Source organism: Acomys russatus, chromosome 14 (assembly GCF_903995435.1).
Source record: "Acomys russatus chromosome 14, mAcoRus1.1, whole genome shotgun sequence".
Classification (NCBI taxonomy): Eukaryota; Metazoa; Chordata; class Mammalia; order Rodentia; family Muridae; genus Acomys; species Acomys russatus.
In genome coordinates, this window is record NC_067150.1 from 18,603,500 (window position 1) to 18,621,511 (window position 18,012).

The following is an 18,012-nucleotide window of genomic DNA, read 5'->3' on the forward strand; positions in this document are numbered from 1 at the left end:
CGTAAAAAGGAACATCTAGCAGTTAATACTTGAAGCAGGGCTGGAGAGATGGCTCAGCACTTAAGAGCAGCTGGTCCCCTTATACAGGTCAGGAGCTTAGCTCCCAGCACCCATGGCAGATGTCTCACAAATGTGACTTTAGCTCCAGGGGATCCACTGTCCTCTTTTGACTTCTGCAGGAACCCATATATACCTACACACAGAGACAGAGACAGCCAGACACAGACACACAGACACACTCACACTCTCACACTCACAAGGCTGAAGAACATACAGTACTAGTTGGTTTTGTTTTGCTCTTTGCAGTGCTGGGGATTGAACCCAGGGCCTTGTAGATGCTAGGCAAGCTCCCTCTCATTAGCCATATCCCCCAGCCCTGTTCAGGGGAATCCTGTGTACTCTCCCCACCACTGCCCAGCCCTTTCATGTATGAAGGCTTCTAACAAATCAAGTCAAGAAAGTTTTTTGCTCTTTCTTTCTTTCTTTCCTTTAACTGGTGTACAATGAACACTGTGTAAGCTTACTTCCTCCTACATCCTCAAGTGTTTCTTCCTTCTCTTTGCCATTTTCCTTTTCTACTCGATGAGATTTTGTTCCCCATTCCAAGGTCCTTCTGTGATATTTATCCAGTTTCAACCTGTGATAACCACCTTGCCAGGCAAATGCCAACATGGACGGTTGTGTCATTTAGCTTTTCCCACTGTATCTGTTAAACAAGGCTGCCGTTCTCCCCATAAGCATGAGCTACTCTATGGGTCTCCTGACATTCACAGTGTCCTCTTACAGCCTGAACCTCGTCATCTTTTGTTTAAACAACATTTTTAGTAATTCCTTGGGAATTTCATACAACATATTTTTACCAAATCACTTACATTCCCAGTTCTTCCCACAAGTTTCCATCCTCCCCACACACCCACCCAACTTAGAGCCCACACCACCACCATGTCAAGTCCAGTTTGTGCTGTACAGACTGCTTGGGGAGTGGGTCTTGCCCTGTGAACATGGTCTGTCTCCCAGGGAGCCCCGTCCTGACTGACCCCGCCCAGAAGCTATGGAGTACTAGTCGCTCCTCAGCTAGGGGTGGGGCTTCTTGCCCACCCTCCCTGCCCTATGCCTGGATTTTTTCTGGTTGAAGCTTGCACATGCTGTCACAATCCCTGTGAGATCACATGTGCAACTGCCACGTAGCAGCTGGAAATACAGTTTCCTTGATGTTATCTACAACCTCTGGCTCTATAGCCTTTCTACCTGCTCTTCCTGGAAGGTTCCTGAGCTATGCGTGTCCCCCAGGGCGGAGCAGCCCCCAGGCTCCATTCTTTTCAGTTCGTGTGCTATACTGTCAACCTAAGGCACACACTTCTGGTTTCATGACAAGGAAACATATGACAAACACAGCAGAGTTGTTGGCTTTTGTCATCTTAGCTTCCCACAGTGGCATAAGAATAAAGAAATAAGCTCATCTGCGTGTTTTACCCTGGAATGCAGACCCTCAGTACTGTCACTTGTGATGGCAAAAAGCCCCTATCTTCCATCACATGTTTCAGACTTCAAGGTCTTCTACATATTTTTAAAGATTGAATTAATCTATTTGTGCTATCCATCATTTTAGGTAAGTGGGGAGCAGGCGCAGGACTTCAGGGTACTAGGCAAGCGCTCTGCCCTCCAGCAATACCTCTTGCCCTATAAACAAACGCTGCTGTTCTTCTGTTAAAGCAAGATTTTCTTTGTGACATAATCTGTGGGAAAAAACATTACAATTTGCCAAATACTGTCTTATATCCACTACTGAGGCAATGTATTAATAAAAACAAAACTTAAAAGCAACTAGCAGGGAGCTGGAAGATGGCTCAGTGGTCAGGAGCACTCAGAGCTCTTCCAATGAGTCTAAGTTCAATTCTCAGCACCCACACGGTGGCTCACATCTGTCTGATGCCATCTTTTGATGTATAGACTAAAGTACTCATATGCATAAAAAATTTGGAAAAAAGGGCAACTAATAAGCCAAGGATATGTTTTGGTGTATGAATAATTCACTCATGTGAATAAACGTCTGGTCTGAGAAAGCAAAGCGTGGGGCAACAGGATGACCCAGCTAGTAAAGGCTCCTGCTGCCAACCCTGACAAGCTACATTTGATCCTTCGAGCACGCGCAATAAGGAGGAACCGGCCCCTGAAAGCTGTCCAGTGATCCTCATGTGAAGCCGTGTCATGTGTACCCCAACTACTCACAGAATCAAATGCAATCTTACAAAGGAAGGCACTGGTTACTAGCGACAGCCATTTCACTGAGCAGTGTTCCACAAAAGGTACTTGATGTGTGACAGGGAGGAGCAGAGTAGATGATTCCTGTCATACAAACATCTGAGACTTTAAAACTTGAATACATTTGTTTATCTGTTTGTCTGTGTGTTGGACAGATCTCATTCTGTAGCCCTGGTTGGTCTGACCCTGTAGGCCAGAGTGGCCTCTAACTCAGAGCTCCACCATCTTGCCTCCTGAGCACTGAGATGAAAGGCGTGCACCCAGCTATAAACAGTTTTAAAAGATTAGAAGAAAAAAGGGTCTAAAGCTGTCATAGTCTGAAAGCAAATGAATAACACTATCGTAGGTTTGGGCTTACTTCAATTCTTACCAATATTTACCAAAACTGTAGCGTATGCTCTAAACATCAATGTCATTATACAAAAATATTACTTTTCTGCCCTAAACTAGTAAAGTGAAATACAACAATTAATTGGTTATTTCCATAAAGCTAAAGTTCTAATTTTATTTGTTTCATGTACCCTTCCTAAGAAAATGATATCTAAGTAAGCATGTTTTAACTAAACTAAACAGCTAGAACATACTAAGAGCAAAAAACCAACAACATTAAAAAAAAAAAAAAATACCCAACCGATCTGAATTCCACTTTTAAAAGTGAAGATTGTTCCTGCTACTTTAGCATCAAGACTGTAAGAAAAACATGAAGGGGGCACTGGCAAGCCAGGAAACCGTGATGGGACAAGGGCCTTCTGTGCTCAACAACGGTGCCTTTCTGGCCGCATCTGATCTACATGCTCAGTAACGCCATGCCCCGCATCCTATTCTTACAGACAATGCCCCTTTCTTGCATTATTAAGCTCCTGTTTCCACTTCAGACACCATTCTCATAGAATCAACTTCAAAACATCCCACAATCCAGGTTACTACAACGTGCAGAATCCACAGTTAGGATAAAGCCAAATTCTTCCCTCCTTTGGTTCAAACTCACACTCTAGCAATGCACTGTTGCTGCTACACTCACTTGCGGAGGGCTAACCCGAGGCCACTCAACTTTGCATTTCTGTGACTCTAAACAGTGAGTGTACATCAGGTGAGACTCTGTTAGCAACTGGCTAACATCTTTGGTCCAGTTTGCGTATCATTACTCACGCTTAAAACCTGTGCATGTTCAAAGACTGCAGGCACTTAGGGCATAGAGAGAAAAGATGCAGACACCTCACACATCCTTTTCCTTCCTCATACAAACTTTTCCATAAGAAGTCTAGACAGACATAGTACCAAAAAAAAAAAAAAAAAAAAAAAATTACAAGTATGATTAACTTAGAGGAAAGAATTTATTGAAAATTTGAACTTATAGAATTTTATTTGAAAACTATTAGTAATAAGTAAAACTACCTATCTGAGCTAACAAGCTCATGGCCCTTTATGTTTTAAAGGCTGTATTAGGCCTTTAACATAGCTGCATTTGATTTATGCAATAACACTATGAGGTGAGTAATGTTAGAATCCCATTTACAAAGCGAGGGAATGCACAGACAGATAATAAATGGGAAAACTGGGATTTGAACCCAGGTAGCACGGACGCAGAGACTACGTACTTGACAACGTTGCTATCTTTGGCCTGCCTTGGATATTCACAAACTTACAGGTTTGGCAAATAGTCTCAATAGGATACTTAAAAGTTCATTAGTCCTAGCATGAGAGACACCATCTTTAAAACCAGACTCACTCTTTGCTCAAATCAGTAAGACTCCTGTCACAGGAGACCACCAGCAATTAAATTTGGGGTCAAAATCAGAGGATTAAATGCTTAAGGAATAAACAGTATTCCAGATTAACTGTAAGAATTAGGTTGAAGAAGCTTGTACTTCAGTAGTGATCGTGACTACCTACCTCTCCATGATTGAAGAAGAAGCACAGCACTGTGACCAGGCCTCCCAGCCGGCTGCCACTGCAAGAGGAGAGGAAAAGGAAAGTGCTTGTCAGAAATGAGGGTGAACCTGTAACTGACGCCTTCAATCACAGCACCACGGTAACTTTCCACCAACACAGCCTGCCTTGGCCACAAAAGACCTCTCCTGCGCTTATTTACAAATGCTCTTTTTCTTCCAAACTATCACTATTCACTACATTTTTTAAAACTCACTTACCAGCTCAGTGAGGTGACACAGGCCTCTGAGTCCAATACTTGAGACACAGGCAGGAGGATCGGGAGTTCAAGGCCAAGCTTATCTGCATTTGAGTTTGAGGCCAGAGTATGAGATCCTCTCTCAGAAAAATAAAACCAAACACCTCATTGGCCACCTACAAAATGTGCACACTCAGAAGGAGGGGCGTAGGAGGTGTGGGAAAAAAAAAAAAACTAAAAGAAGTCATTTTTTAAAAAGTTACTGACATTTTTACCTATCTCTCCTTCCAAATCATTCTCTATAGCCAAACAATTACAAGTGAGCACATAATTCACATCTCTCTGGTATTCTTTCTTTTCTAATTTATTATGATTATTCTTAATAATTGCTACCACAGGCATCTTTTAAATCAATGTGAAAGATTGCATAGTAGAGCACTGCATTTCCTTCAGCTCTTTGTAATGTGTGTGCAGATATGTTCAGGCTCTTGCTGTGTTCACATGTTGGGAATACACATGCTGACACTTTTCTCTCCGTAGGACAGACGTGGGCGTGGCTCTCTCTGGTAAGCACCGCATCAGTTCCCGGTCATCCCGACAGGTGCAGCTCCCCTACACTGTCACTTTACCTTTCACTTCCCTCCCTACTGGGAGGGAGGACCCCTGGACTGTTACAGTGACATGCACATTTTTCTTCCATGAACTGCCAGCAGACATCCTTGTGCATTCAACTATTATGACTGCATGCTTCTCTTATTATAGACTGTGGTAATCAAATGGTCGGTTGTCATAAATTGCTTTGATATAAATTATAATGTATTCAGCTAGCACTTCTAATTATTATGTGGCTAAGTATGTCAATTTTATTTCTTCTCTATTGCTTGCCTTGTCTAGGCAGGGTTTTCCTATTTCAAAATTTTATAGATAAAATTTCTTCTAGAACCATGCATCTCCATTTAGACCTTTCATCCGGAGAGCTCTAATCTAATCTCTTTGAAGTTACCACTCATACTTAAATCCCAAGCAAGGAAACTTCCCTTTCTTGGAGAAACACAGCCCAGCCTTTCTCATACAGTACTTTGCTACAACGCTAGAATCGTCTGTCCTATCAACTGACTCAGGTCTGTAATTCCTTACTGTTGGGCGACACCATCTTTATCCAGTAAGATGCTGGCTACTGTAACACAACTCAGGAAAACTCCCAGCCACTCTTACAGACTGTTTGGTGATGCTCAAAAACTTACTCTGTGCAAAGCATGATCTAACAGTCCACTTTCAAAACAAATGCTGTATTTCATCCAAATGGTCCTGAATTTACACATGATTTATGATGGACGGCTCTGCCTGCTCAATCACTGAATATGCCACTCTCCATTTATTCAATTAATATACTTCAAAGAAATTTTTATGAGCCAATAATACATCACTCAAGCACTAAAGTTAATCCTTCTATAAATACAGAGAACGTGGTGAAATCTGACCGTGGTGGTTGTTTTCGTGCTTTCAAAATGTGGCTGGTCATAGAGGCCAAGAAAACATGCCAGAGATTTGAAATAGATCACTAAAACGATCAATTTTATAAAAATATACAGTAGTCTGACCAGACAGAGACTATGCTGTTCCTTTTAAGCACCAAGCTCTGGAGTCAATGCACTCTCAGATTATAGTAAAAAAATTAAGAACTTAATATGAAATTCCCCCTTTTAAGACTTCCCTTGAGCAAAACAGAACCCAAACTCGAGCTTCCTGTCTTTAGTTTTTCTTAGTGAAAAGACAGAGATAGATGAAACGCAAAGAGGTGCAAAGCCTCAGGCAGGAGCTGCCACAGCCGCCCAGCCTCACTTAGCTGCCCCCAGCCCCAAGCCTCCGAGACTGAGCCATCTCCACCGCACACATGCCCTCCTGCCAAACTGCACAGGTTCAAGCCTGTGCCTCCTGTCTTCTGTGCGAACTACGCAGGGAGGCAAGTTTTTCTGAGCCACTTTCACAACCTGCGAAGCTGGAATGTGGATGTCTACAAACAAGCCTACAGAGCGGGTGTGTCTATAAGGAATTTGTCTATAAGGGATAAGTGTTATCTATAAGTGCCTATAAGGGAGTTGCAATCACTACTTAATGTTGTGACTTCAAAAAAAAAAAAAAAAAATCAAAATTAGTGTCCCTAACACTAAACTACCATCCTGTCCTAGAAATTGCCACCAAAAAATGTTACTTTGCTAACCAGAAAACGTGGTAATCAGAATATTTTAAAATGTTTAACCTTTTCCCTCATCACAGTTGATATTTCAGCATTGCTTAGTAATTAAGAAAAAATAATCTCTCAAAATATCTATCATCAACTGTCAGAAAGCATGAAAGCCATTATTGTGCAAACTTATAAAACATGCCAAGCTTGCTGAACATTGGCCACATACAGTCAAAGATTTCACTCATATTTTTGTGTATGTGGTGGATGTGTATGTTTGTGTGTGTATGTGTATGTGCACACACATGGGCGCACGTGTGTGTGATGATCACCGGTCAACATTGGGTATTTTCTTGTGAATGTCCACCTTTCTTTTTTGAGGCAGGGTCTCTAGGTCAGCCTGGAGCTTACACTGGCTAGCTGGCAAGCTCCAGGCCCGGCCCTCTTGTCTCTGCGGGTGTGTGCTGCAGCACTGGCTGGCTTCTTACACAGGCACAGTGATGTGAACAGGTCAGCATGCTGTGTAAGCACGCTCTTCACCAAGTGAGGCAGCTGCCCAGACTCTTGATTTGCCCTTTGAGCTTCAATGGTCTCAGACAGAAAGTTAAGAAGGGGGCAGTGAAGCTTAAAATGTAAAATTTCCATTAAAAATCCTTCCCAGTTCTGAAATTTAATAATTCAATAATCTTTCTTACTCCTTAATTTGTAAAAATTTAAATCAATTATCAAATTCTAATGGGTTTTGTCAATCCTCTGATTAACAAATGTTAATTTGTTCCCTGTGGCATTATGTAGAAAATGATGGAACACACAATATAACATTTGAGGAGAAGAAAAGAGCATTCAGAGTTTTCAAAACTATAGTAAATAAGACCTAGAATGATTTTTCTTATGTAAATACTTAATAAATAGGGAAGAGAAAAATGTGGACACTGAATGAAGAATTTTCAGTTGCAAGGTTGGGAACTAAGGCACACACCTTGCTGGCCTACTGAAGCTGCATCAGCAGCTAAGTGGAGATGCATGTCCTATGTGTGAGGGACTCAAAGGTACGATAAAGAAAGACAAGCACTGGGCCAGCAGGAGGGCTCGGCGGGAAAAGGCTCTTGCTACTCAAGTGTGGGAATCTGAGTGCAGACCCCTGACCTCACACAGAGGTACAAGTAGAGAAACAACCCAATCATTTTCCTCCATCCATGCACCACGGCTCATGCCCATACATACATGTCAAGTACACATATGTGCACAATTGCAATGATTTAAAAAGAAGAAAGTAAAGACAAGGGAAGGAAATGACAACAAAGGAGGGTTTTAAAAAACGTTCTCTGCTTGGCCTCGTCCAACTCTCAGGCTTACATTACAACTCCTTAACCGTGTGCAGGTATTTAAACAAACACTCCCTCTCAGCATGGCAGGACCTGCACACTTACTACCAGAGCAAGCCTTGTCACGGCACAGACTCACAGATGGCCCCTAAAACAAACAAATACACAAATGGCACTCAACAAAAGGCTGCTGGGATTTGCTGGTTCTGGAGCTTTGCTGTCAAACACGTCGCTGTGGTCCTTAGTCACTTGCCCAGATGTAGGTGCCGATTCACTGTCAACAGCGTGTGGTCTTTCCACTGTGCCCGCCACAGCCTCCCAGCAGAGAGACCTCCCACCTGCTCTGCCTCAGCCGCTCCCTCCTCCTCCTCCTCCTCCTGCTGCTGCTGCTGCTGCTGCTGGAACCATCATGTATTTTGTGCAGTTGCTTCCCTGGAGACTCCCCAGCTCTTCTTGTTAATATCTGTAGTAATAGCACTCCCACACACTGGCCCAGGCTGCCATCCTCTTCTACCTGGAGGGCTATGGCCTTGTGGCCTTCTTCTCCCAGGCCTGTTTCCTTTCCTAAACATACTAAACTGCCACAGGCCACCACCCACAAAGCACTTCATAATGGGCTGCATCAAGCCCCCACTGTCCTCCTCACTGTACTTCACTGCCCTCCTCTCTCTCTCTCTCTCTCTCTCTCTCTCTCTCTCTCTCTCTCTCTCTCTCTCTCTCTCTCTCTCTCTCTCTCTCTCTCTCTCTCAGCTCCATCCAAACATCAAAGCATGCCCAAATGTCTTGCAGGATCTGGCCCCCACTCCACCTCCAGAACCCCTCTCCATTCTTCCCCACCTGAAGTCTGTGGTCCAGCTGCCTGGTCTTTGTCAGAGTCTCAAGTAAAACAACCACATGGGCTGAAGTGTACAAAAGACTGTGGTGAGGGCAAGGCTGAGGCATAGCTGGATAGCCAGTGAACTAAGGCTTTGGTGTGTGGAGGGACTTGAGATGCTCTGACAGAAGTAACAGGATGCTGGGTCCACCTCTAATACAGAGCCAAGGGCAGAGGAAGGCCATAGGTACCTCCTAGAAGTCAGGCATGGGCATTACTGTGAAAGAAGTATCATTTGATAACACAGTGAAGTCATATAAGGGGAAGTATATGGAGAAAAGATGTTAGTATTTTCTAACAACAGCATTCATCACTTTATGCATATCAAAGAGAAATACTTATTGTTAAATATTCATATACAACTGTTAAGCCAAATGGGTGGGATAAAGAATGTGACAGCAAGCCAAGTTACTAGAACATTCAGAGATGTATGTAAGTAGCCAAGTTTCAGATGGTACAATACACAACCTATTTAAGACACATTTTACTAAATCCTGCCTGGGTAAGCAGTAAATGCCTGCTTTACAATAGGTAAGAATCAGAAAATATCACATAAAACTATACAGCAAGACAAGCCGTAAAATATATTCTCATGAGAAACTTAACTTTTCATTAAAACAGGTAGGAACCAGCAGAGGACTAAGAAACTGATAATAAAAAAAAGTATTTTATTCTACCAAGGAGCCTCCAAAGAACAGATGATCAGAAGCTGGACTCGGGTCATGGGGAGGCTGTGATGACTACTCATTTCAGAAGGAAAAGGGAACACACGCAAAGCCAAACAGGGAAAGAGAAAGATACAGATAAATCTTCTGGGCCTTTGGCCTTCTGTAACACATCTAGAAGTAAACTCACATTTAAAAAGGGTCTCTGCTACCAAGAGATCTGCTCTGACCTTCACTGACCAAGGAGGATGACAGAAGGACAAAAGATGAACAACCTGTGCCCTGGTGACTGTCAGAGTTCAGATGCCAAAGAAAAGGTATTCTCTGCTGACTAACTCCATTTACAAAAAAACAAAGAAGCAATGGAGATTTGAGTACACAAAAGAAGCAGTAAATATTCCATAAGAGGAGGAAAGCATTGGGGACAGATCAGAGTGGCCATTGGGACCCTGGTCAGCAGATGGGAAATGGATAGGAAATGCATGAAAAAACCTGTCAGTTCTAAGAAAGCTAGCTCAGTGCAACACAAGGAAGTAAAGGAGGAATGGAGAGTGCACCTGCCTGAGTGCACCACTCGGCCCTCACGTGCCAGTGTTCCAAGTGGGTGGCACCACTATGTAGGTATCACTTCCATACGCCAGATTCATTCCAGAATAAAAATGGTTAGCTTCCTCAGAAAACTAGGAACAACTCTACATCAAGCCCCAGCTATAGCACTGGGCATATACCCAAAAGATGCTCCACCATACAACAAAGACATCTGTTCAACTATGTTAATAGCAGTGTTATTCGTAATAGCCAGAAACTGGAAACAACCCGGATATCCCTCAACCGAAGAATGGACAATGGATACTGTTCAGCTATTAAAAGCAAGGGCATCATGAAATGTGCAGGAAAATGGACAGAGCTGGAAAAGGTCTTCTTGAGTGAAGTAAGCCAGACCCAGAAAGACATGCATGGTATTTACTCACTTATAACTGGATTTTAGCCACATAATACAGGATAACCATACTACAATCCACAGACCTAAAGAAGCTAATTACCATGGAGGGCTCACGGGAAGATGCTTAATTCTCATTCAGAAGGGCAAACAGAATAGACAGTGGAAGTGGTTGAAGAGAGGGAACAGGATGGGAGCCCACCATAGATGTCCTCTGAAAGTCTCCCTACCCAGCAGGGGATTGAAGCAGATGCTGAGACTCACAACCAAACTTTGGGGAGAGCACAGGGAGTCTTACGGACGGGGCAGGGGGATAGAAGGACACAGAGAAGATATGAACTCTATAAAAAGACCAGCAAAGATGGGCCCAGGAGGTGCTGTGGAGACTGACGCACCAAACAAGGACCATGCATAGAAAGGACTGTTCAAACATAGCCAATAGGGAGCTCCGTCTCCATATGAGTCCCCTAGTAAGGGTATCAGGGGCTGTGTCTGCCATGGACTCCGTAGCCTGCTCTTTGGTCACTTCTCCCTGGCAGGGTGCCTTACCAGGCCACAGAGCAAGAGGATGCAGGCTGTCCTGATGAGACCTGATAGGCTGGGGTCTGATGGTAGGGGAGGACTCCCTTCCCTGAGGACCAGGGCAAGGGAAGAGGGGAGAAGAGGGAGGGAGGGAGAGACCTGGAGGAGATGAGGGAAGGATGATTGGATGTAAAGTGAATACATTTTAAAAAATAAACTTAAATTAGAAAAAATGCAAGAGTTTCACCTTGCCCCTTTTTTCTCCATATGCAGATGCTGCTGGGCCCATAAAGAAAGAGCTACAGACAAAGTGGTCTTTCCACTGTGCCCTCCACAGCCTCCCAGCAGGGAGACCGCCCACCTTTAGGACCCGAGAAGACAATGTTTTTAAGGGAGTGGGACTTTCAGACTAGCAGATTTCATGAGGTTGGAGAGCTCTCTGCCAGACTCTGGGTCACTCAGCGTGAAAAACAGAAACTGCACTTAAAGGTGGGAATTAGACATAAGAAACAACACACACACACAAAGTCAGAAGAAAATTGCAGACCTAGATTCCTTAAAAAGTTGAAATTTTACTAAGGAACAGAAAGTATAACAGATAAAATGAGGGAAAAAACAACCCTTAAAATGTAATTTAAAAATTCTTAAGACCTGAAGTCGCCATCTCCTGTGGCCAGGTGAGATTTCTAGTGGGGGAGGGCGGGGACACCAACCCACCCATAAAACCTATGACCCAAACTTTGTCCTGCCTACAAGAAGTATAGGTATAAAGATGGAGCAGAGATTGAGGGAACGGCCAACCAATGACTGGCCCAACTTGAAACCCACAGGATGGAAGAGAGCCACACCCTGACACTGTTAATGATACTCTGCTATGACTGCAAACATGAGCCTAGCATAACCGTCTGTGAGAGGCTTCATCCAGCAGATGATGGAAAGAGATGCAGAGTCCCACAGTCAGACAGTAGGCAGAGTTCAGGAAGTGCTGTGGAAGAGCAGGAGGAAGGACTGAGAGATTAGGAGGGGAGATGGGTCAAGGACACCACAGGAAGACCTACACAGTCAACTAACCTGGGCCCTTGGAGGTTCACAGAGACCAAACCACCAACTAAAGAGTTTGCATCAGCCAAACCTAGACCCCGTACACATACGTAACAGATGTGCAGCATGGTTGTCATGTGGGTCCCCTAATAATGGGAGTAGGGGCTGTCTCTGACTTTGTGCCCTGACTTGGATCCCTTTCCCCTAGCTGGGCTGCCTTGTCTGGCTTCGTGGGAGAGGATGAGCTTATTCCTGTTGTGACTTGAAGTGCCAGGGTGGGTTGGTATCCATGTAGGGCCTCACTTCTCTGAAAAGAAGTAGTGGAGGGAATGGAGGAGAGGCGTAAGGGCAGGACTAGATGGAGAGGGAAGAGGGGGCTGGTATGAGGCTGTAAAGTGATTAAATAAACCATAAAAGTGCTCCAGATGGTACTAAAACAGATATTCCTATTTACCACCACCAAAAAAAAAAGTAGTAAGGTTTTTGTTAGTTTTGGCTTAAAAACTACTAGAAGAGAAATTATCCCTGAGGCAAACATACTGCCACATCATCTAAAATTCTGGAGTCATACATGATAGAGACTGGAGCATGAACCCAGGGCAGATACATCACCCAGGACCTGTAAAGCCACAGGAGCACTGCAGACAGCATGGCACCTTTTCTTCCAATTTTTGTTGTAGTTAAAAAAATCAATATAGTGACATCAAGAAAAAGAAATGAGAAAACTACTCAAATGATTATGAATATCCCCTGCATGATAGTATGAAAATAGAGCAAAATGAGATGGTGATAGATGACAATATTAAAAAGTTAACTTCTAGGTATTAAGTGGAAATAGAAGAGTAGAAGTCTAATGTCTTCTGCACTCAGAGTCCTGTCTCCTTACAGGGAGGCCTCTTCAGACTCAATGACCCCTACTACTAGGCATGTCAGCTAGAGTCATCCCACATCCTCCCAGAAGCATACCCCCACATCCTCCCAGGAGCATACCCCACATCCTCCCAGGAGCATACCCCACATCCTCCCAGGAGCATACCCCACATCCTCCCGGGAGCATACCCCACATCCTCCCAGGAGCATACCCCACATCCTCCCAGGAGCATACCCCACATCCTCCCAGGAGCATACCCCACATCCTCCCAGGAGCGTATACCCCACATCCTCCCAGGAGCATACCTCATGTCCTCCCAGGAGCATACCCCACATCCTCTCAGGAGTGTATCCCACATCCTCCCAGGAGCATACCCCATATCCTCTCAGGAGTGTATCCCACATCCTCCCAGGAGCATACCCCATATCCTCTCAGGAGTGTATCCCACATCCTCCCAGGAGTGTACCCCACATCCTCCCAGGAGTGTATCCCACATCCTCCCAGGAGTGTACCCCATATCCTCTCAGGAGTGTACCCCACATCCTCCCAGGAACATACCACACATCCTCCCAGGAGCGTACCCCATATCCTCAGGAGTGTACCCCACATCCTCCCAGGAACATACCCCACATCCTCCCAGGAGCATACCCCACATCCTTCTAGGAGTGTACCCTACATCCTCCCTGGAGCATACCCACATCCTCCCAGGAGTGTACCCCACATCCTCCCTGGAGCATACCCCACATCCTCCCAGGAGTGTACCCCACATCCTCCCTGGAGCATACCGCACATCCTCCCAGGAGCATACCTGGTCTGGGGTCTCCAGCTTCTCTTGGAGAAGCCTTATCCAGTTTCTCTTCTCTGCAAGCCACTGGTCCTGCTGTCCCCACTCTCCCTAAGTCTGACCTCCACTGTCATTTCTCTCCTAGCTCCCTCTCCTACCCTGTCCCCTTTCTTCAAATGCTTCCACTGTCTATTCTATTTCCTCTTCTGAGTGAGATTTAAGAAGTGTCCTCCCTTGGGTGTTAATTATCTTCTTTGGCTGTATGAATTGTAGTATGGTTATCCTGAACCTTGACCCAAAATTCACACTGCCTACAAGATGCATGTACAGGGATAATAAAGACAGAGCAGAGATGGAAGGAATGTCTAACCAATAACTAGCCCAACCGGACGGAGACCCACCCCATGGGAGAAAGCCAAACCCTGACGCCATTAATGATATTTTGCTATGTTCGCAGACAGGAGCCTAGCATAGCTGTTCTCTAAGTGGCTCTACCCAGCAGTAGATAGAAACAGATGCTGAGACTCACAGCCAAACATTGGGCAGAGCACAGGGAGATGTGAAAGAATGTGTGTCTGTGTGTTGGGGCTGGGGGGAGAATAGAAAGACCTGGAGGGGACCGAAGCTCCACAAGAAGTCTAACAAAACCAACCAACCTGGGTCTGTGGGGGCTTGTGGAGAGTGAAGCACCAACCAAGGACCACGAATGGGCTGGACCTAGTCCCCTACACAGATGCAGCCAATGGGCAGCTCAGGCTTCATGTGTGTCCCCTAGAAAGGGGAGGGGGGGCTGTCTTTGACATGGACTCTGTTGCCTGCTTTTCTAATCACTTCACCCTGGTGGAGCTGCCTTGCCAGGCCACAGGGGAAGATGTGTTCAGCCCTGATGTGATTTGATGTGCTGGTGTGGGTTGTTGTGTGGAGGGGTGTTATATGAAGAATACAAAGGCGGGGCAGAGGGAAGGGGGGACTGGGCAGCGAGGAGGGAGGGGGGACTGGGCAGCGAGGAGGGAGGGGGGACTGGGCAGCGAGGAGGGAGGGGGGACTGGGCAGCGAGGAGGGAGGGGGGACTGGGCAGCGAGGAGGGAGGGGGGGACTGGGCAGCGCGGAGGGAGGGGGGGACTGGGCAGCGAGGAGGGAGGGGGGGACTGGGCAGCGAGGAGGGAGGGGGGGACTGGGCAGCGAGGAGGGAGGGGGGGACTGGGCAGCGAGGAGGGAGGGGGGGACTGGGCAGCGAGGAGGGAGGGGGGACTGGGCAGCGAGGAGGGAGGGGGGGACTGGGCAGCGAGGAGGGAGGGGGGGACTGGGCAGCGAGGAGGGAGGGGGGGACTGGGCAGCGAGGAGGGAGGGGGGGACTGGGCAGCGAGGAGGGAGGGGGGGGACTGGGCAGCGAGGAGGGAGGGGGGGGACTGGGCAGCGAGGAGGGAGGGGGGGACTGGGCAGCGAGGAGGGAGGGGGGGACTGGGCAGCGAGGAGGGAGGGGGCTATGACTGGGATATAAAGTGAATGAATATATAAATTAAGTTTTCTTTAATTAAAAAAAAAAGAGAGAATACCAGAATCCTGGGATTGTGGAGACCTTTGGAAATGTACTATTATAAGCAGAGAGTGGGGAACGGGAAGGGGAGGAGGAGGGAGAGGGGGAACAGAAAGTCTGGATCATTGTAAATGTCATTAATCTTTAAAGCACTTTAGGTGAAGTTTTTTAAAAATAAAACAGGACTCCCCCTTAAAATGGAATAAATCTTTTTCCTTCATTACTCAGAATGTGTAAATAACAAATTAAACAAATCTATAGATAGTTTCTGTAGAAAGAACATTTAAAATGGACTTACACAAAGATACTGCAGAGCATACACTCTACAGCTTGGTCTACATTCAAATCCCAACACTGCAACCGAATAGCTCTCAGGAGAGCTTAGAAAAATTACATAATATTATGTAAACCTCAGTTTTTTTCTAAAAAACTGCTAACTTGCCATGAGACACCACAGGCCTAAGTGAGGTTACTAAAATAAAGAGGATGGACCAAAGCCTGCACATAGTACAGTAAGGCAGGCTTCTGCACCATGAAAAGTACTCAGTGAAGAGCAGGCCAGCAAAGAACGGGGTCCAGGGAGAGCGGACTCCACTGGAAAACACTTCCTAAGGTGGTAAGTTCCAATAAAGCTCACGTGATAAAGAGAAATCCACTTCCACTAAGCCCTTCATACGTAGCAGGTGTGAGCTGCCACTGTGTCATGGTGGAGTCTCCAGACCCGGGAGCCAAGCTTTCCACTTGTACCAGCAATAGAAAGCTAACACGACGCCTTCTTGGTTAAAGTGCTTTCAGGTGCCACCTTCAGTCTTTAGGACCAAATACTTTTGTTTCCTGCCTTTCGTTTCCTAACTCACTATATCCCAACACTGCACTCACTCTTCTGTTTATACTAGTCAGAATATTTCTCATAGACCAATTCCAAAGAGAAAAACAAATCTTTGTCAGAATAATGCTGCAACTTGTACACATTTTCCATCAGTGAGTTTTAATGAATTTTATATGTGCGTATTTTCCCCAGACATACATGAGTGCATCATTACAGAGATGCTAATTCCAAAACAAACCAACCAAGCTACTCTCAACGTACGATGACCAGGGTGAACCCGACACCACAGACTGTAAAGCCATGCTACACTGCAAAGAACAAGCATTTTGCCTGCTTGGTACATGCTCTACAATCCAACAACAAATATTTTTTGTATTTACTAATCAAAGAAGTTCATACCTTGGGTATGTATGAGCTTTACCAATCAAAAAAGTGTATGCCTTGAGTGTGTGTGAATTTCCCCTAAAAAGAAGCTTTGTAGGAAGCCATACTCTTAGAGCTGCTCTCCTGGTACTGTCAATCTACAGTGTACAAATACCAGTATCCTACTGAACGAGGTAACTGTAGCCATAAACTAGCAATAGAGCCTGAAGAGTAATTAGAAGGGGATATTTGGAAAAATACTAAAATACTGAGAATTCCAGGAAAAGAATCATATTGTGAATAGGCTATGGTTGAAACGATGTCTCATTTGTCTTAAGTCAGTTCTTGAAAGCCAGCCCCAATCACCAGGCGGCTGTTCTTTATTTCCCTCCTACTTCCATTTCTGATGAAAAGCAATGATTATCTGGCTCCTGAAAATATATATATCTGCATTGTCATATTATTTTGAAAACAAACATACATCTGAAAAAAAGTGACATACACTTAGCTGCCCTGCAAATTTCTTTTTTGTTTGTTTGTTTTTTGAGACAGGGTTTCTCTGTGTAGCCTTGGCTATCCTGGATTTGCTTTGTAGACCAAGCTGGCCTCAGACTCACAGAGATCTGCCTCCCCGGGTACTGGGATTACAGGAGGGCACCATCAGTTTGTTCTGCAAATTTCTAATCTGCCAGATAAAATCTAAATTTAACTTCTCTCTACCTAACATAACTTATATTGACAAATAGTTATGTCAATTTTTTATATCTTCTTCTTTATTCTTGACTCAACTATTAAAACTCTGCATCTTTATCCCAGTCAAAAAATTAGACAAGTAATTAAACTAACCTTCAAACTAGAAAACAATAAACATGAGACTCTAAAAGTACTTCATGGTAATAACACTTAGAAATGTAACCTGTGGCCAAAGGGGCAGCTTAATTGGTAAAGCACTTAGAGCAGGAACACCTACACTTAAAGAGGAAGAAAAGCACAGGAGCTTCTACTTGCAATGCGAATGCTGGGTAGGCAAAGAGAGGCTGATCCACACACCAGCTAGCCTCACCTCACTGGCAAGGTCCAGGCCAGTGAGGCCCTGTCTCAAATACCCAAGTTCATCCTCTGGCCTTTGCGTGTGTGCATGTGTGCACGCGCACACGCACGCACACACACACACACACACACACACACACACACACAGAGGCACAGCCACAATCAAGAAATGCAATTTTTAAAAACTGAAAGAAACCAGTGATAAAGAATTGTATTCAACACAGTGCTCACCAGCTCAGCCTTCCAGTGTCACGCACCCTGGTGCTCTAGAGAGCAGGGAGGTCTCCCTTCTGAGCTCCCTGGGCTGTAAGGGCCCTCTGTTCCAACAGCTCTAACTAAGCTTTGTGGGAACGGCAAGTGCTGGAAGACCTCTGAGTTTAGGATAATGTGATGCTGAACTCCTTGCAATCTCCGCAGTGACACATTTCTTTTTGTACTCTAGAGTTCACTGACAGCTTGATGGCCACTAGGCAGCTGAGGAATGGGGACTGGTCACAAGGACATGAAGGCAGGGCTCAGGGTTTAGGAGTTTTCATTCTCAACCTCCAAGTTCCAGGAAAGGGAAAGTGGCTAACTCTCAAGTTAGTTAGCAATAGTGACTCAATCTTCCCTAGATGACAAATGTTTCCATAAACT

General features: G+C 45.1%; 1 protein-coding gene across 1 annotated transcript in view; it reads right to left on the reverse strand.

The window, feature by feature from the left end:
* The window catches only part of Dpy19l1 (dpy-19 like C-mannosyltransferase 1), an 88,448-nt gene that overhangs the window by 42,652 nt on the left and 27,784 nt on the right, over positions 1-18,012 (reverse strand). The window contains exon 7 of the mRNA XM_051156090.1: positions 4,156-4,213. Within this exon, the coding sequence (XP_051012047.1) occupies positions 4,156-4,213 (58 nt within the window). The remainder of the gene's footprint in view (positions 1-4,155; positions 4,214-18,012) is intronic.